This window comes from Mytilus edulis, chromosome 8 (assembly GCF_963676685.1).
Source record: "Mytilus edulis chromosome 8, xbMytEdul2.2, whole genome shotgun sequence".
Lineage (NCBI taxonomy): Eukaryota > Metazoa > Mollusca > Bivalvia > Mytilida > Mytilidae > Mytilus > Mytilus edulis.
This window is the reverse complement of record NC_092351.1, coordinates 23048146-23069857: the sequence shown is the minus strand read 5'-3', so window position 1 is coordinate 23069857 and position 21712 is coordinate 23048146. Positions and strand designations below refer to the sequence as shown.

The 21712-nt window shown below is 32.3% G+C and overlaps 1 protein-coding gene across 1 annotated transcript; it reads right to left on the bottom strand.

Moving 5' to 3' along the window:
- Nucleotides 1-638: 638 nt before the first annotated feature.
- On the bottom strand, nucleotides 639-21393 carry LOC139484007 (high choriolytic enzyme 2-like). The gene is made up of 12 exons (XM_071267729.1): nucleotides 21360-21393; nucleotides 20901-20998; nucleotides 15145-15219; nucleotides 11524-11607; nucleotides 9977-10064; nucleotides 9516-9636; nucleotides 9022-9091; nucleotides 8519-8710; nucleotides 7866-7944; nucleotides 3689-3838; nucleotides 3032-3144; nucleotides 639-1084 (listed from the first exon to the last, which is right to left on the bottom strand). Exons 1-12 carry the CDS (start codon nucleotides 21391-21393, stop codon nucleotides 1040-1042), a joined length of 1149 nt encoding a protein of 382 aa, XP_071123830.1. The 3' UTR covers nucleotides 639-1039.
- Between the last annotated feature and the right edge of the window lie 319 nt (nucleotides 21394-21712).

The window sequence follows — 21712 nt, the reverse complement described above, 5'->3', positions numbered from 1 at the left end:
GATTCCGATTTTTGTTTACAAAACACGCGCATACGATATTCCATAATGGTTATATTTTCTATTAAATACTGTAAATTCATTAATGTTCGTGGATTTCGTGGGTACTGGTGAACCACGAATTAAAATGTTCAACGAATAACAAATGTTCTATAGGCTTGTATGCAAAGTTCGGCAAAACAACGAAATTATATATCAAAGAACATTTAAGTTTTCCTTGATCCACAAAAATTGGTACTCACGAAAATAAATGAACCCAAAGTAATCGTTAAACAATAAACAATGAAATCTATAACTTTATGGAAATAGATAACTCATCATTGTATTCCTGTAGTATTTTCCTACCCTTCCAATTAGCATTTCAACTGTCCTATTCTTTTATTGGACAATTGTATGTGTTTCGTCTACAACAGACTTATCAGTGATGGTCGATTAAAATTTTGAAAGGCCAAACAAAGTATGAAGTTGATTAGCCAAGTACCGAGATTTAAGGGCACAATACCTTTAAGAATTGGGGCCCTTCTAGTTCAATTTATAAGTTTCAGATGTATCATTTGCGACAAAATTTTTCAATGGTATAAATTGTACCAGAGCATGGTTACCTTTTTCGCCATATCACTTGTAGGCATATAAACAAGCTATTTACCAAAACAAGACAAAAAGAACATTTAATTAAAGTTTCAACTACTAGTATTAAAAACAATACAAAAAACATCAGTCCTAATGAGAAAATTATGATACCTTTAACAATTAGTTATAAAATTTGAGGGTTATTGTCAATATATAAAAGATGATCATTGCACTGTATATTCAAATTAAAAAACATGAACGTTTCACAAAAAGTCAATTTCTTCCCTTCTAAATAGGAATAAAATTTAAGATCGATTTCGTAAATAAAAATTGCATGTGCGTATACATATTGTTAGTGTCAAAGGCATCATCTGATAGATTTCATCTTCACAAATTGATTTTGGAGAATTGTTATTTTGTTAAGAAACTGAGAGACATAAACATGTAAGTCGAAGAATTGCTTTCTTTCTCGTCAAACAAAAGGATGGAATTTGCCTGCCTGGTATTCTGGTATATCCTGAAAAGAAAAATAGTAAAAAGTTAATTAACAAGAAGATATAGATATAACAGTGATATGCGGAAATGATACACCATATATTGTGTAAAAAAGATTTAAAAAAACCATACCCTAAAGTCAGCATTAAAAGGCCCCGAAATGACAAATGTAAATAATTCAAACGAGAAAACTGACGGCCTGAATAATGAACAAAACAATGCACAAAAAAACAAAAATGATATACAACAACAAACGACAACAACGGAATTACAACAAGTAAAAAACTTATACCGGATGTGGCAGGATATTTATACATTCCCATAATACAAAAGGCACTAAACACAGATCTAAGAGTATTTGCAGTTACTGACATCTAGTTCAACACCAATAGCAACTAAAAAACAATCATTGGTTAAACTAGTTATTTTTCTCGTTATATTTGAATCATCAAAGTGCATATTGCATGATTGAATATTTTTTTTTAATTTCTTTTTTTATTTCTAAGTTGTTGGGATATATAATTTAAACTTATAAGTAACTTGTGTGAAAATATTGATTATCGCGCGGCGCAAGTGAATTATTGCTTCCGTTTATGAATTTAGTTACGACTTTTTAAGGTAGTTAATCGGTATGTATTGCCTCAGATCGAATTTTCTTTTACTTTGCCAAAATTAAGATTCTATTTTGCTTTTTTCAAAAATATAATAAAAAGTGTAGGTCACCGTGCGGTTTTCCAAAATTTTACAAGTTGTGCAAAATTGCTCAAATTTGCATAGATTGTTCACGAAAAAACACATTTTGTGCATACAATGAAATCTATGAGATATAATTTTAAAATAAGATATGAGAAGATAGGTTTTATATTATGCATTAAGACAATAAAAATAAAAATAGTGTCACCGAACCTTTTTTTCGTGCTAGTCTACATATATCATTCCAATATATTTTTTTACGATAAGAGTTGTCTCCCCTTACATGGATGCGTTGAAAAAATTGATTCTAAACAAACCCACATATTTGGTATTTGTTTAAACATCTAAGAAATGCAATTTTATTAACCTCTTATTTTTCCTTATACAAATAAACAGTCTGGTAACCAAATTTGCAGATTTAGGCAAAGAACTAGACTGCTATTGAACAATCCAAGATGGCGGTATTTCTTGAATCCACCCAAAAAAAACGTATTTCTGTATATACTAAGCGTTGTAATGATTTTTGAATAAAAACAAGATAGGACTAAACCTGAAAGGTTAAGCAGTCCCGTATGTTCCACAAATTGGTCGTGGTAAGGAACGCTCAATCACATTCGAAGGAACATATATATTCAATTATGGTCGAATAATTGAATAGCCAATTGCAATAAGTAAAATTATAGTAGATATTGGAAAATAACCAACAAGATCATTGTAAGTTAATTTTGAATCGCGTTAGATTTCTACCAAAAAATCCAGTTTAGAAAATGGAAATAGAATTAGAAAAGTCAACAAATAGAATAGAAAGCTTGTGTATTGCATTGTAAGCCTGATTAATAAATTTTCTATATGTATGTCGGAACAGATTTGATCCAGCTGACAAAATAAATTACCCAACGTGTTGTCGTAACGACAGTGTAGTGTTGTAGTTAACATGTCTCCTTTCTGTCTGAGAAGAGGGATGCGAGAAGAGGATTGCAAGTTTTGTAATGATAAAATTAATTCAATCACTGATTTGGTAGATTGAAATATTTATCAACAATGTCAATAAAACACTGTTGAACATGTATCATCTAAACCCGTTGTTTGAGATACATTCGTGTCTTTCTTTTATTAACACATACTTACATTAAGGTTAGCTATGATCTTAAGTTACATCAAGATAAAATTTTCTCTCATCAAAATATTCTTTCTATTATAAAAATAAAGCCTGATCTTCAGTACCTATTCGTCAAACCTTTTTCTAGTTCAATATGCATCTGTTTTCGAATTTTACCTGCATAACAACTGTCTTTTTACATAGAGCAGGAACACTAATGACTGATGGATTTTTAATTCCTAGTGTGATTCCAAATACTACACCACGTGGTCTTTCTGCTGGTCTTTGTGCTGTTTTAAACATTAATTGTATATCATATATTTCATTCACAATATAATATGTTTTGTTATACAAATGCACATGTAAGTGTAATTTCGACGAAAGGTATAGTCTATACCAATTGAAAGAAAATTAGTTCTGAATTAATTGAATTACAATATGTAGATAACTATACTTGCTATAAATTCCGATAATGTATGGTCATATAAAAAAACAAATGTGTTGGATCAATTAAAACATATATAGTTAAATCGTTATACGCGTTACGTTTTACGAGGATACGTAATCTCATCTAGCTGTATCCTCATTAACTTTCAATTAAAATGTTCTATTGAAACATTTCTGCTAACATTGTGTCTAATTCATGGATTGGTAAAAAATAATATTGCTTTTGAAGGCATCGCACCTTCTGTTGTTTAATTCTTATCTTTCAAATTGTCCATACTAAAAACAGTGACCAAATTATAATTTTTTTTCTTGCGTATAGTTTGCGTTTTATTTTATCTTTGTTGTTCTTCTTAGCTAACTAGACGTTTCAAACAGATATAGTCTTACAATCGTAATCTTCGTAGCTGATGTAATAACAGTTCTGTGCTGTAACTGTGAAACTGCTTGTACTATTTCCATAGCTGGATTGATATTTATGTACAGGTAACATCTCTGAACCAGCACCAAAGTGTGTAGTTTCAACAATCTTGAACATTTCTATAATGAAATCATTGGACCTATAATTTATGAAATTAGGCCTAGGTCAAGGGTATATATATAAACCGAATTCAAAATGACCATGAGCAACACGACGGGTGCCACATGTGAACCTGTTTATCCTTCCGGAACACCTTAAGCCACCTCATTTGTGAGGGTTTTTTGCTCGGTATTTTATTTTCTTTGAAGTATTTTGTAAACTTGTATTTATTTTTTTATTTTTTTGCCAAACTTTTGTCGGAAATCTTCAGTGTTGATTGTTTCTTTTGCATCATCCACTTTTTTAAAACAGGCAGAACACTTTTTATTTCTTCTCGGAATTTTCAACTGATATGAGTTTGATATCAGGGTTCACCAACAAAACAAAAAAGCAAAGATTAGATGACAGTCGATTGTAAACAAATGTACACGGATGTCTGTTAAAGTGTTTCTATATCATTTTCTTTACAAATCATACATTGAAACGACGTAAATTTATAAAAGAATCACTCGGAAATCACAAATTACTACCAAGAAATGTGCATGAAATGGGAAATTCGATTTGAAAAAATCGTTAAGATGACCGTAAATCATAATCAAAATATTTTCAAGATGACCGTAACATATAACAAGGATGACCGTGATTGGTAAAAAGATGACCGTAACTTGTGAAGGATGACCGTAATTTGTAAAGGCTGACTGTAATTTATAAAGGACGACCGTCAATTCTAAGAAATATCCGTACTTGTATTCAAAGCTTTTTGTTGAGTTTGTCGATCTCAATAGGGGCTCGGTTAGCGGATATGAATATGTTTCATAAATTTCTTTTTTTAAACTATTGGCCGTTTTTTGGGTTCATGACCAGTGGCGGATCTAGAACTTTTCCTAAGGGGGGCCCGCTGACTGACCTAAAGGGGGGGGGGCACTCCAGTCATGCATCAGTGATTCCCTATATAATCAACCAAATTTTTCCCACGAAAGGGGGGCCCATGCCCCCCTGGATCCGCCTATGATGACAATGATAGTAAATTGCATATTTCTCATAAACAATGAAATATTTATTGATAACGACGTTAAAATTTTAATACAAATTGACAGTGATACGACGAAAATTTGAAGAAACATGAATGTGTCCCTAGTACACGGATGCCTCATCTACACTTCATTTTCTATGTTTAGTCAGTGGACCGTGAAAATGGGATAAAACTGTAATTTGGCATTAGAATTAAAAAGATCATACCATAGGAAAAATGTGTACTAAGTTTCAAGTTGATTTAATCTGAAGCTGGACAAACGAACAGACGAACGGACGAACGCACGCACAGACCAGAAAAACATAATGTTCATAAATGGAGCATAAAAAAACATTAATAATACATATGAATATTCGGTAATCGAGCCCATGTGTATGGTTCCAGAGGTTCTTGATTTGTCTTGATATATGCAGGCGGAAATCCAGTTGAAATAGAACAAAAGAGTCGTAGCTCTTTGTTAGAGAAGGCGATAAATGTTTACTGTAATGTTTACTATAGTAACAAAATTTTAAAAAGTTATTAGAAACAAATAAAACGACAATTTTCTTCTCAATTACAGAGTGTTTAATTTTAAAAACACCATTTGCATACGTTTTCAATTTATCAATTACATAGTAATGCAGAACAATAAGATATCAAGTCGACGACATTGGTACTATAAGTTGGATGTAGAAAATGCATAACCTCCGATTTTTTTTACCACGGACGGAGAACATATCAATCTATTAGTACAGAAATTTTCGTGTCTGTCCTTCCATTATGTGAATCAAGAAAAAATTCCCAAAAATAGGTAACGATTGTATCGAAAAGAGAAAATCGTATGCACCTTTTTATGTTAGGCGTGTTTGAGGTGTATATTTTGTCTTTAAAACGTACAAAGCAAGAGTATTTGATATAGCATCTCGCTTCAGATTCTATAATTTTTATATTTCAAAGCTACAGGTTGACTTTATAACGTACAAAAATGACAGTACGAAAAGATGAAATATATGGGTCAAGTGAAATACATATCTAATGAATCACAAAAACAGAGTAGGTGTGTTCGAATAGCTATTTTTTCCTAAAAGTACTTGACGACAGTCTTTTAATTTGGATGATGAAAATGCATATCTTCGAAAAAATATTTTTTTTGTGTGTGATAACTAGGGTTTGTAATCTTCAACCACTGAAAATTTTTAGTCTGCCCTTCCACGAAATATTTAATCAGATTTTTTTTTTAATGTTTAAGAATTTCGGAAAATTCCACCTGACATCCGATTAGACAATAGTTTTAAGTTGAATCAATGCAGACAAGATCATTAACTGATGCTCATTAGCTAGTAGATACATTTGTCTTTTAAAATACAACTGACATATTGATCGTAATGGTGCTATGTGGATAAATTTATCGGTTTTCAGGAGCAAAATTGGCACCGCGTCATCCCTACAATGGCTTCCATTTCTACGATTGTGAAAATGAACTGCCTGGCGTAATGGGGAGATAATTTTGACGAAGTAGAATCCTGACTGTATGAATATCATTTCTGTATGTATACAAATTGACAACGTCCCCCCTTGTGATACGCTATTCATACAAGACTATTTTAAGGATCTACTTTGCTGGAGCTCACCATCACTAGGTTAGTCGTATGATATTTTCAAAATATTTTCTGTTATTTTATTTGCACGACAAAATGGAAGACGATATAATATCAATGGGTGTACATGCATTGGCATTTTTAAAAATGTGTATTTATTATACGTCATTAAAAGGAATCCCAGAAATAAAAAAAATCTTTTGTCTTGTAGTTGGAGGCTGTGGACCGCATTTTTGTTCATTATACTTGTAAGGTGTCATTTTATCGCGCTTTTGTTGCATGGTTTCCCCACTTGTTCATGTGCATGTCTTGTTGCACATTCGTTTTAAAAATTCAACCCTCTATGTAAAAAAGATACATATGGTGAACTATGCATTTGAAGCACGTCTTAGTTTCTTTTTCTTATAAGATAATACTCTCATATTAACACGTTTATATCAACACGATTAACTTCATTGGATACAAAAAGGTAGTTACATGTATATAAATACGGATATTTCTTAGAAATGACGGTCATCCTTTAAAAGTTACGGTCATCATTTACAAATTACGGTCATCTTTAAACCAATTACGGTCACCCTTGTTATGAATCGCTGATTCTGTTACGGTCATCTCGATTGTGATTTACGGTCATCTGAGCGATTTTTTCAAATCGAAATTCCTGTTTCATGCACATTTCTCGGTAGTAATTAGTGATTTCCGTGTGAATCTAATATAAATTTACATCGTTGAAATGTATGATTTGTAAAGAAAATGATATAGACACACTTTAACAGACAATACAGAAACTGACCTAATTTTTCATCCGACATCTTGGGATGACCGTGAATGCAGTTACGGTCATCAGCTTTACCCCAGTGAGCTTCAAACGACATTTTCGTAATCAATCAATTTCGATAATAAATTGCGATCGAGAGAAGAGGAGAAATCCAATCATATTGCTATCAACTATATTCTAAATAATAGTTGCACATCTCTTAAATGCATATATTTAAGTTGTCATTGAATGTTTCAACTACAATAACCAAGTTCAGACAGAGAATGAGAAAAAAAGAGCCATCGGTGACTGAGTTATTGAGATGTCATGGTTGTCTTGTGAAATGTCCTAATGATTTGCATGTGTTATCGAAATCTCAGTATTTTGCTTATACACCTGTTTATATCTTTAGACTGCGTGCTGCATTTTACACGAATTCTGGCCATGTGCGTCGTTGAAATGTTAGTGTCCCAATGACGTATACCCATATTCCTTTTAGTCATATTGAAATGTCACCTTGAATATATGCACAAGAAATGACTACAAACTGAACACCTGAATGATATTTAATCTTGTACTATCTAATTTTTCTCAATGATACATCTTCATTATAATGGAAACATATAAAATCCTCCATTAACACCCTGGCAGATATTTAACAGGTACATTTATTTTCTTACCTGGTACACAAGCACGTCGCAATTTTATAGGAACTGCACTCTTCGTACACTTGTTGTTTTGAACAACGTAAGCAATTCCCTGAATTTAATAAATTTATTTGTTGGTAATGATTGTGGAAGCAACTTTCCTGCTGACTCATTTTTTATGGTAGATTTTTTTCTTTTAAAATCATAAACTAGATACCCCAATGATGATTGTGGCCAAGTTTGGTTTAATTTGGCCCAGTAGTTTCAGAGGAGAAGATTTTTTGTAAAAGTTAACGACGAAGTACGACGGACGCGGAGTGATGGGAAAAGCTCACTTGGCCCTTTGGGCCAGGTGAGCTAAAAACATGAAATCCTGAGGTCCTGAATTTGAAAAAAATTAAATCCTGACATCCCAAAATTCGAAAAAAGAATTCCTTGATCACGAAAGGATCAATCCCGAAATCCCGAGCTTAAAAACACCCCCGATACCGATGTCTTGAAAAAGGTCCTTCCCCCTCATAAAACCATGAAAAAATTTAAATCCACTAAGACATCTCAATCTTTTTATCTGTGGAGCATGCTCACTTTGATAGAGTTAAGCTTATCAAAATCAGTCAAACATTTAGGCTTAAAATGGAATGATAAGATATTGTTTGATTCAGTTCCTGATCATCTGCAATACTTACAGATAAGCTATACTGTAGAACAGAATGCTGGTCATATGGGTTATGATTGTTTGTGTAAGCCATATCAAAATTGTATGCCCACATAACTGGTATATTTTGCCAGTTGGTTCTGAGATATGGGTACCTATCATAACGGCTCTGTTCATGTAACTGTCCCAAAGCATGGCACATTTCATGGATCACTGTTTCAACCTAGAAAAAATATTTGAATACAATGGTAAAAATTGAATTTTATATATCTAAATACATTAATGAATTTAAAAACTATAACAGGAACAAAAGTGCTGAATATGAATCTTGATAGTTATGTAACAAAAAATATTAACGTTCTACTACAAAGTGCTGCATTTCAGGACAGGTTTGTAAGGATGCAATGTTACAAGTTATTATTCAATAAAATTTTATCCGTTTGAAACTTATTTGGTCATACTAATACAAAGAAGTGAAAATATGGAATACACTTCTATAAATTTTGTCTGATCTGTTAAACTGTCACAACTTACATTGATACATCCAGGATCTTGCAATGTGATACTTTGTTTACCACCAACAATACCAATCCAAGATCCACATCTGTAATCAGGAGGCAAAGGATACATAGTTCATATTTTAAAAAAGAAAAGAATCAAATATATTGTATTGGTGCTTTTAATGTTAAGGAAAATCTTAGTCTCCATATAAATTAACTGCTTTATTTCTTGATCTAGGTGTTGTTGTTTTATTTACTGATCAAGACTACATAAATTCAACATCCAATGTTATCGTCACATTTGTGAGAAATAGCTATGTTTCTTAAACTTTGAGACTTTCTAAAGGTTGCATTGATACTGCCATCACAGTCATGTCATTGGTTTATTTATACATAGATGTAATGTTTAAAGTGTTTATACAAATTTTGAACGTGTTCTGTCGTATTAGTCCTATATGTATTGCATCATCTTGCCATATAAATGTTGCTTATTATTCAATAAAAGTTCATTGATTGACAATATCTTACCCTCCCCCATCTTCAAATGATACATAGTCTGCCTGATCATCTCTTGGTATCCACTGGACACATGTGTGTTTATTGAATTCGTCTATTGAATCAGTAATCAAGGTCTTAGATGCACCATTGCCTGTAAATTAAAGAATAAAATTATTGAATGAAAGTCTCTTTTTATTTAGAAACACCTGAGAGGTAAAGAGTGAACTATCCACAATTTTCATTCATGAATTTGTTTTAATATACTATTACAAAAAAATTGCAGCTTTTCAAATGAGTTTAAAATAATAAAATTGCAAGCAAAAACTAATATTTATACTTTAAGTATGTGTAAACTTTATCATGCCTAAAACTAAGCATGCAACTGTTCAAATTAATCTAATTGAAAACCAGTGAAAATGATCTTTTTGAAAAAAAACTAGTCATTGCCCCTCCTAGGCCTGATTGTGTAAAATAATAAACTTTATACTTACTATGTTTAACAATATAAGGTACAATTCCATTTGGCCAAAGGGAATCCAGGATCCCAACATTAAAATTTCTTTTCTCCTTTGAACGAGGCTAAAAATAGTTAGGGTGACAAAGATTAAATTATCATTAAAAGTCTAGTAATAACAAGTTTACTATTTGTTTCTGATCTGAATAATAAATATTGTCCTACATGATACAATAAGAAAATCAAAATACTAAAAAAAAGAAACAGACATAGGAACAGCATTTTTAATTAATATTATGCATCCTCATTGAAGGGGACATAAGCACTTTGTCTGCATGTTATATTTCTAATTAATTTGTGTTCCTCAAACACTGCTAAATGTTTAAGGCTGTAGTTTAACCACCATCCTTTGGACTAAGCCCATTTCTATATATTTGACTCATTGGCAATCATACCAAAATAGCTTAATCTAATATCAAAAATGATTGTGTATTCCAGATCATAATAAAGAGAGTTGTGTTTATCTTTAATGTCAATTTTTCGTGAAATAATCAATAATCAATGCAAGAAATATCAAAGATGTAATTTCAAATTGTGAATGTCTGGGAATTAAAACAAATAATCACTGTGATCACACATGCACTATGAAGACCTTTGGTTAATGAACATTCTTAGATCCTTAGTCTGACGTTATAATTGTGTTTCAAAATTATAAACACTTTGTATTTTGTAATGAACATTTTGAGTGTTGACTCCATGATGTATGAATAAATCATTAAACAGGTTCTAATACATGTATTGATCTCCTCAATTACCTAATTACATTTTTTTTCCCTCAAATAACAATGTCAAATGTACATTTTACCAGTCAAAGTTCTCATTAAACAAGAAACAGGTGAAAACAGTACAAATACTGAGATCACAAGTTATTACATGACCCGGGCTAGTAATATAGACAATAACTGTTTAATGTCTTTAAATATCAGTGGAATTGTACAAGGTTAAGGAACCGGTATAATGAGAGCGTTAGCGAGCTATTACACTTGTTTTGGACCAAGTGACATTCACTGATTATTGAAATTGCTACATGGTTGTTTTGTGGGTAACATATGTACACATTAAAGTTTTGAACTTAAAGATTGGCACAGTTTAAGATGGAGTTAATCCTGCTGTTCATGTTTGTCTGTGAACAAAGTGGATTGTTTGGTAAGAGACTGGAACATTCACCCAGTTGTAAATACTTCATAGGAATACAACTGCAATACACATTCTAAAGTCATGAAAGTTCATACAACACTAGTCAACAGCGATACACAAAAGTAGTCTTGTAGTTAGTAGAGCTTAAAACCATATCTTTATAGTATACAAATACAGTTAATGTATGATTAGACACCCAATGGCAGGATAAAAACTCATCTTAGGTGAGTTTGTAATATCCTGGTCACACTCACACCAATTGTGTCAGGTGAGAAGTATACATGTACATTTTACATTTGATGGCAGAAAAATCTAAATAATTTGATATTCACAATTTAATTATGAATGACAAAGAGTATTTTGTACATATATTCAAAATGGTTTTACCCGTAAATTCTGTTGTTTGTAAAGGTGGTGATCAAGATTCTCTGCTGTAATTTCATTTTTATCCAAAATATGTAATCCTTTAGGCTGAAATAAAATATGATACAAAATCAAATTTGTAGTTAATATTATTCATGAAAAGAAACTTTGTTTTAATATTCTATGTAACATGTAATGTTTTCTCCATTTCAAATCAAAATTTCATCTTTGAAAGTTCAAAGCTGTATATAATATTTCAGCCAACATAGCAAGATAAATCTTAACTTCAGCATAAGTATGCATTCCATTATTCTTTTCTGCTTCATTTGGAGTGAAAAACACTACAATTAAAATCAACTCCATTTTGCTGACATTTTCTTTTATATATTTTTTAATTGTTATTGCCTAGATCTACAAAGAACAGGATTTGACAGAAGATGGGACTTAAACAAACAAAACAGTTTAAACCATTTAAAAAAAGTAGGATCAAGGATTAGGATGAGGTGATTAACTTCAAGGCAAGTATATATCATAGAGCTGAATAAAATTTGGGACAATCCTAAAATTTCTAAAATTGCCTACAAGCTATGAAATAACATTTGTGATGTTACATGTATAAAATGCTCTGTATATGTTGATTTTATTGACCAATCTGATAGGTTACATAATGTCTTTGTCTGATAAATAGGGGACAACATTAACATCTATTGTAGATGTTTAAAAATGATAATTAGATTACTGGAGTATGATAGAACAGCACATATTACCTTAAGGTGAAATGTAAAATATGACAACACTTGAAATTTTTTAGGTGTGCAAACAGTGATTTTTATACTCTGTCTTAATTTTTTTTTTTTTTTAATTTTTGAGGAAATATACAATTAATCAACCAATAACCTAAATTCTTGACATGATAATTCAAGAAGAGAAGACATGAACATTGTCATTTAGCAGCAGTTTGAAAGCAATGCACAATATTTCAAAACCAAAAGTGTCAGATGTACTGGTAAACTAAAATATTCGAAAAATGACAGACGCAATCATTTTTCTTATTTGTATTTCCAAATAGTCTTATTATATACAAGTCTCTCACTGAATCTAGAAAAATCATTTGTATAGTGTAAGTTCTGTACAGAAAGGTTTTTATCTCACCAACTAATTACATCAAATTTTTAACTTGAGGCCATAAAAGGCCAAAAATTTATATACATGTATCTGCAGTCTGAGAATTACTGTTACTTCTCACATCAGAAACATATGATTTGTTGCATTATGAATGAAATACTGTAAATTCAGAAATTATTGCATGCATTTGTTACTGAGATTTTTTGGAGAATGGACTTAAGGCAGCAACCATTTGATTTTCTGGGGGGGGGGGGGGGGGGGCTATGGGTTTTTTTTCTGTACAAACTTTTTTTTCCGCCTTCGGCGAAGAACAATCTATTTTTTTAGCGACAAACCTAAAACAAGTTTTTTCTTTCAATTTTAGCATTACATATAGTGGTAGCTGAGGGTGAAACAAACATTTTTTTTTCTCAGGGTCCAAAACAAATTATTTTTTTCACCAAAAACTGGAAACAAACTTTTTTTTCCAAAAAAAACCATAGCCCCCCCCCCCCCCCCCCCCCCCCCCCCCAGAAAATCAAATGGTTGTTGCCTAAGGATGTATTCTTCTGACGTTTCAGTCTCGTTGAAATCTCGTTCTGGAATTATTTCTAAAATATGTGATACAATATCACTGAATTTAAAAAATGTTATAATCAAACTTAACTTGGGTATTTCCTATGAATAGTTTTTGAGTAATCAATTTTTCAAATTTTATTACCAATCAAGTCAAGTCAAGTCCAACGATTTACAGAAAAGAACCGAAAAGGACCAAAAAGAACCGAAAAGAGGATACATATATTTATAATATAAAGTTAAAACAATGTATATATACACGGATTTTTTATATTGTTTACATCATTGAAAGGATACTTTTCAACGGTTTTGAAGCCAGTACTCAGAGGGAAAATATATGAGCCGCAAAATGCAGGAAGAATTGGAACAGAGTGGACTAACAACTATAGTGAATCTTACAATCATGTTCTGATAGGTAGGTGTCGATTGGAAGCCTCAGTCATAAGTTGACTTCATGATAAAGATGACAGACTTGGTAGAGGTGAATTATAAAGAGGCTGAGCAGTGATAGGGAGAGGACCTTATACGCTTGCGAGCACACATGAACCTTTAAAGATTGCCAGGAATGTTTGGGCAAACAAAACTTTAATGGAAAAATACAAATATTTTGCCAGGTTCCGCCGATACCGTATTAAGACCAAATTGGTTAAGTCAACAGATGGCAGACGAGTGGTCAATGAAGCTAGGTCGAAAGGAAAGAAGAAAGGTCTGAGAAAAGGAAACTGGCTGATAGGAAAACTACGGCAAAACTACAACGTGTGCAGTAAATTAATTTTTTTTAAACTGTGTGTAATTCAATGTAGTTATATGTGTATATATATTTCTCAGCACTAACTGCTTATGCTTCTTGTTTTTCTTTTTATAGGTAAAATACACTAATAAACCTGGAGCACATGAGTCAATGTCAACACGAATATTAATTGAATTATAGTATATTGCTATTATTTTGTTGCGTGTTTTCTGTAGTATTTTTTTATATCTTTTTTATAACTTATGTTAAATATCTATTGTCTGTGTATTGTATATGTTATTGTTTATGATATTATTGTTTGTATGCCTAGGGGCCCTTGTTTGGTGAATAAAAACTTTTCTTTTTCCTTTTTCTATTCTATACGATAGGCATCCGACCCTACCTGTAATTTTTCACATGTAAGTTAAAATTAGTCCTGTCACAGTATAAGGTTTTGCAATGATTTGCAATTTGCTAATTTCCTTCAATTACAAAAAAAATCGATTTCCTTTTCGGTTCTTTTCGGTCCTTTTCGGTTCTTTTTGGTCCTTTTCGGTTCTTTTCTGTAAATCGTCGCTCTTTTCTGTAACCCTCTTTTTCGCCAAAATGTTTAGAAAATGCGTGAGGGATACAAAAAATGATTTTACCAGAAACATGTACATCCCACATCCCATTTTTCTTTTCAAATATCTAAGATATGTATTTTTCAATCAATTATAACAAAGAATTTGAAAAAATATGCAATTTGTACTAAAACAGAGAAAAATCCAAATTTACAAAATTGACAACATGGTAAAAGTGACACAAAAAAGCATCAAAATATGATGAAAATTTCTTATATTAACACTTCCTATAGTTTTTTTAATTCAAATTTATTCAGATAGGTCTCCTTCATTATTATTGAAAGTATGACAAAAAGTTTTATTGTGGAATTGTGATTTTTTTTCATGATAATAGCCCAAAAATAAGTAAAAATTGATGCAAAATAAGAAAATCATCAAAATTGGGTACTTTCAAAGGGCCGTAGCAAAAAAAGAAGTGCACCACCATATGATTTTTTCTTCACCAATTATTTTTTTACAGTCATATAAACCCAAAATTCAGGTTTAGAAAAAAAGTCTAATTCTAGAAATGTTTGGCTCCTCAGAGGTGTACATCCTTAAGGATCACCCATTTTGATTTATATTTGCATTAATAAAATCCTTGCAAGAATTTCTGAATTTACAGTTACCTACCCTTAGTTCTCCTGCAGGGGTCTCAACAAACTGTGCCTCTAAACTGTGTTCTAAACCAGACTCCTTGTTGACAGTCTACAAATAAAAACACTATAAAAATACAATGACTTCTTATGATGAGTTCGAAATTATTATCTGTTTTACTACAAAACAAACTCTTCCGGCTTTATATTAAAATAAGATGAGGTATGATTTTGAAGTCTCCGCCAGAGACCAAATAAAGAAGAAGGTAGCAATCAAAATTTTTTTAATTTTTTTTTGCTGTCTCATTGACTCATTTCTTTTTAAGTGTGTCAATAATTACTTGGTCTTCAACCTTGTTGTAATAAAATAAAAAAATGTCTACCAGGTTTATATGGCTCTATTGTAGTCTGAAAGTTCAAACATTCTTATTTCGAGTTTTTAATAACTTAACTATTTCAGGTGTTTCTTAAAGTTAGAATTGCAATTGGTATGTTATATGATTTATATCAGATTGTCTCTTACTATTGGCAGTCATAAGTCTAAGTTAGATGCGTCACTGCATATCAAAATCTTATGTTATAATACGCCAATTGATTTCAAAACAAGATTTATCATAATTCCTCAACAGTAAAAGTGAATATCACCAATTTCAAACTTGACAATCATTTTGTCATCAGTAACCGAATATTCCAATTTTACGAGCATTGGTTGATGATAAATAAACTAATTACATAAAATCTGTCACAACAGAAAAGGTCAAAATCATCAATATTTATCTTGGGTTCAATTAAATTTTATGCATCGGTAACAAAATATTAAAATTTCAAAAGCGGTCGTCAATTTGTTCACAAGTAATTACCTACTAAACTGTCCGAGATACCACCAGGAAAGAGAAGAAATGGAAAGTCAGCTGGAGATTCAAAACATCAAAATAGATCTTCAAACCCTGTTAGCACCAGCAAGTAAGGAGAACAGTAGATATAATTGGAGAATATGTAATAATTTATTTACGTTCAGGGCGATTTAAAGATTCATATAGCCTTGAAAACCCCCTGATTCCTGCTCTGAACAAATTAACCAATAAGTACCGTGTGCAAATACTAATGGAGAAATTAAGTACCAGTATGAAAAAATCCAGCACAAAGAGTTGTGTCATAATATTATTGACCTTAAGCTTAGGATCAGGAGAGCATCAATCTATAACAAAATCACTTTGTCTCCTCGTGCACCTAAACCAAGGACCTCTGTTCAATAGCAACTGAACTAAAGAAGTACTATCTCAGCTCAATCACTAAAGGCTGACTAATTATCTACTATGCAAATGCAGCAATCCTGTTACATATGAATTTAATGATCTACCCTGATTGACATATGGGTTTAAGGGAAAAAGGATAGCAATTCGATGGACATTGTGAGGTAAACTAAAGATATATGCTTTCAGATGTCAATTGACCCGGGGAAACCGAAAAAGGTATCAATATGGAAGATAATATATAATTGCTAACAGTAACAGCAGTAAGTGAGTAACTATATGACACACATCAGCCACAGGGGCTTGTTTAGTGGGTCAGACGAGGTTTTTCTGTCAATGGCGATCGCTATCCTATATAAAATACCAACTTGTTTATTCCCTTTTGGTATTTTATATAGGATAGCGATCGCCATTGACAGTAAAACCTCGTCTGACCCACTAAACAAGCCCCTGTGCATCAGCACAATTATACAATGTCCAGAAACAGAAATGGGGATCGATTTCTTAGACACCCAAATTAGCCATCTGTCAATCTTTTCAAAACGAGCCTATGATCCTGTTGCAATTTGTGTCTTTTCTGTCAAGCGATGAACAAGTATATAAAGATAATTCATGGGAAAATAACCTATTTTTTTCAACTATTTTCGCTTGGCGCCAAAAAGGAGATAACTCTATCTTGAAATGACAACGTCACCGGAGACGGACAAATTCCGGATTAAAAGAGGGACGAAAGATACCAAAGGGACAGTCAAACTCATAAATCTAAAACAAACTGACAACGCCATGGCTAAAAATGAAAAAGACAAACAGAAAAACAATAGTACACATGACACAACATAGAAAACTAAAGAATAAACAACACGAACCCCACCAAAAACTAGGGGTGATCTCAGGTGCTCCGGAAGGGTAAGCAGATCCTGCTCCACATGCGGCACCCGTCGTGTTGCTTATGTGATTACAAATCCGGTAAATAGTCTAATTCGGTAGGTCAAATTCATGAAAGGGAAGGGGATTGTAGTTACGACGTGAGGAACATATCCGATATCATTTGTGAAATGGTTATTCCATAACGGTCAACCAACTCGTGATGGCGTCCGTAAAATTTACGAAGGGATGATTTCAACTTCACCATTTGGAACTCTTGATTTAATAGCTTCCTTGTGAGCAGTAACCCTCTATCAAGAAAATCATGATAGGAAATGCAAGCACGGGAATATCGTATCAATTGAGAGATATATACCCCGTATGCAGGTGCTGCTGGAATGTTGCTACTTAGAAATGGAAAGTTCACAATTGGAAAGCTGAAATCATCTCTTTTGTCGTAAAGTTTTGTCTTCAACCGACCCTCATTGTCAATTTCTAGATGTAAGTCAAGATATGAAGCTGACTTAACTGTATCTGTAGTATCCTTTATCTCCAATTCGATGGGATAGATGCGTTCCACATAGTCACCAAATTTTGAATTGTTTAGTGAAAGAACGTCATCTATATAGCGGAAAGTAGAGTTAAAGGATATTGCTAACTTCTTATCTTTCTTCCTAAGAAGTTCCTGCATGAAGTCAGCCTCATAATAATAAAGAAACAAGTCAGCAAGTAGAGGGGCACAGTTTGTTCCCATTGGTATGCCGACAGTCTGTTGAAAAACACGTCCTCCGAACGTAACAAATATGTTGTCAATCAAGAAATCAAGCATCTTGATAATATCGGTTTCAGAGAATTTTTTGTTTGAATCAGAGTGATTCTTTACAAAGTAGGATTTATCCCTCCCTAAGACAAGATACTTGTATCTACGTTGGCCATTCTTTTTTATGAAGCAAAGTAATACCAACTCTTTTAATTTGTCTTAAAAAGGTCTCGACGGTGGAAAAAAATATTCACAATTTGAAACAATGTCTATGAAAAATTTTGTAAATTTTAAAAGAATAAAGAAAAATAAACCCCTACACAATGTGCCAAAAATCGAAATAGTTTAAAATTGTGCTGTAAGGTTACCGGACAATTTTATGCTTTATTTGTAAATTTTGTATGACTGATAATATCATCAGGCTGTAATATGATGCTAAAAAGTTCAAGTCTATCAAGAAAATAGGAAAAGAAATATTCAAAATTGGCATTTTAAGGCATTAATTATAACTCCCCAGGAAACAACTGACATTATTAAATCAAATTAATACGACTAAAGTTTGTTATGCAACTAAGGGTACCAGCTAGACAGAAGAAATTCGAACGGGTTAAATGAGTGGAGCAGGAGCTACGAACCCTTCTTCCAGGAGCACCTATACAAAACTGAGCACCTATAACTTCGTCAAAGTATTTCGAGCGTCGTTTGTGTTGCTTAGGCATCATTACTTTCGTGTAAAGTCATTTTAATTAATTCATTTCAGTACTGATGTGGTGAAATTTAGAGTAAGCTGAGGGTGTAAACTCTGGCCGAGGACCATTTATCTAAGTTAAGATAATATATTCCAAACAATACTTAGGATTGTTACTAAATACAAACAGCAGTCGTCACCCATGTGTTTTTAAAGTTATGCTTTGTTTCATTCACTATTAATTAAGACATTGAAATTCAAGGTGTCGGTTGTTTCATTTTTAAAACGTTATGGGTATATAGACTGGGTCTACGCACATTTGCGGGACATGGGTGCCACTTTCCCGTCGGTTACATATACTAGTTATCTTATATAAATCAAACGTCTTTATCTTTTCAGCCGTGTTATTTGATGAAACAATATGTGCCGTATTCAATGAAACAATATGGTGTATATAGAATTTAATACCGGTGATAAGAAGCCGTGTGCGAAAATTAAAAGCGGTAGAGATATATCTACCCAGCATTTGTTGACAAAGAATTGTTGAATCCTAATCAATCGGAATTTACTACATGAAAATAACGTTATTCAGTTTAGTTTAAACATATTTTATTTGCTTAAATGTGCAAAAGGGATGAGACACAAGTTAATCAAACTTATATAGTCTTTTCCCATAACAATTTATAACAATAGAATATTTACAAAGCATGCATACAAACAATACATTATATATATATAAAAAATATTGGAACTATGAAGAGATGGTGTGTGATGATGTAAATGGTTATACACAATATGCATGTATTTGCGCTTTATAATGTGCTATATTACACAATTAGAAACCGCTTAGACTCTTTAATAAATTCATATACATTCTTTACAATTCTTTCATTTCAACATTAGTTAAAGACGTATCGCCGGAGGTTAAGATGTTCAAATTTCAGTAGAGAGTTATCTGGTAACCAAAGTAGATAAATAATTTGGTTCTTATATTCGCATAATTAGGACAATAAAAAAAAGAAGTGACGTGAATCTTCGCACTTAGCACCACAACTACAAGACGGATCTGAAATAATGTTGACTCTGTTAAGATCATAATTAAAAAAAGAAGCTGTGTCTTAACTCGAAAATAACGTATGCGCATGTATAGCGGCAAAATTATCTCAGAGGTTCGTTGTTTAAATATTTCTCTGTTAAAAGACCGTTAAAACAAACTGAAAACATGTTGTCTTCGCCGTAGCATATAGCTTTGCGAAATCTGTGTCTTCTTTTCTTATGTTGTTTTTTTTTCTTTGCAGGAACCGCAGTATTTCCGGCGTCGTGATGTAACTTCGTTGCTACAGTTTTTTTTTTTCAAAATTAAAGAAAACAGCAATAACACCAGTATCAACATTTTAATTTGTGATTCAAGAGAAACAATAACTTTATCCAATTTTTTTTCCCAAGTGTGTGTATCAGTGTATCAACACATGAATTTGATAAATCAATTCTATTTATACACAGTGTTTACAGTTTTACGGGCCTGAGGTTAGATCGATTGCGTTTTTAATATTGTAGTGTGAACGCAGTGGTTCAGATTAGACCGATAGAGATCGTTATGATTAAAGATAATGTGAACGCTAATTGGTTTTATTTAGATCGATTCAAATTAGATCGATAAAAAAAATGCTAGTGTGAACAGGGTCGTTCAGCTAGAGTTTCCCAACCAATCTCATTATAAATAATTCTATTACTTGTAAAAATAGGAAGACCTGTTTCAATTCTGGCTGCCTCAAGCTGCAGCTGTTCTATTTTTTATTATCCCAAACTTCACATGCATATTCGAGTAGCGGTCTAATAAAAGTCAAGTTATTCACCCATATGTATAAGGCACAAAAACTTACGCTTGAAAGCTTTCGTTGAGGTCTAAGTTATAATAGTAAAAAATATGAACAACATCTAGAGTTAACAATTTTTTTTTACAAAAATGCTCATTTTGACGACAATACTCGAACGAAGTGTGTTGAACAAGCATAACAGGCATATACTTCAAACACCGTAAAAACTCAAACATTATAAAATCCCGTCATAAAACCGATTGTGAAATCTGGTGCTCTCAAAGAGACGGCGTCCCTTCTTCGAACAGCCGAACTCAGGATCATGAAAAACAAACAAACCAAAGATGGCAGCCAGATCAATCAAAATACTTGTTGAAAAAGATTATTTGATATAAAATACATTTCCTATACCTTAGTGTCAATATCATGACCATGGTCTCGTATAACTATAAGACTGCTAACGTCGGTCGCATCAATAGATGTAGTGTTGCCCAGAAACTTCGAAGTTGCTGAAATGAATAATAAAACATGTACAAATATAACAATAGTTCCGTCAGTCTTTTATTTTCTACACAGAGTGTATTGCTTTGTAGATATATCAGGCCGTTAATTTTCTCGTTTGAATTGTTTCATCTCTGTTATTTCGGGGCCTTTTATACCTTATTATGCGGTATTGGTTTTGATTATTATTGTAGGATGTACCGTGAGCTATACTGAGTTGTTAATGTCACTTGGTTTCTGATTTAGAGTTCTCTTAATGGCAGTCATATCACAACTTCTTATTCTTATATTTTTCTGTATTACTAGTAAGTGTGCCCGGAGTTTTTCACGAGTGTATTCTGAAAACGTTAAGAATAGATAAGTACGTACCGTTTTTCACTATTGGTAAATGCCCTTCGCACATCAGTTCAAGTAAAAGAAAGAAGTACGAGATAATTTTGTACATAATTGTAAGTTTCCGAATAAATTAACTAGAAGAATGATGAAATGGCTCAATTTACAATGTAGTTCGTTCCCCGTTGACCATTTAGTTGTATAACGCTTGACCAGCACTATGAAATTTAATGGATATTACTCCTAGGGGCTATGGACACCTTTTAATCAACTTTAAAATCAGATGTTCTTTTTTTTGTTTACAGACTGACTCATTAAAATTGTAAATAGTTTTATTTCAGAACTTCATTTATCCCTCTGCCATTTTTTTTTTTTAGTCTTTTGGTGTG

Excerpts from the sequence above, each read along its gene's own strand:
- LOC139484007 (XM_071267729.1), bottom strand. The coding sequence starts at position 21,393 with ATGTGCGAAGGGCATTTACCAATAGTGAAAAACG. Across the intron at positions 7,945-8,518 it reads TTCTACAGTATAGCTTATCT|GGAATTGCTTACGTTGTTCA; the intron begins GTAAGTATTGCA and ends TATTAAATTCAG. Across the intron at positions 3,145-3,688 it reads CAGCTACGAAGATTACGATT|CACAAAGACCAGCAGAAAGA; the intron begins GTAAGACTATAT and ends TGTTTAAAACAG.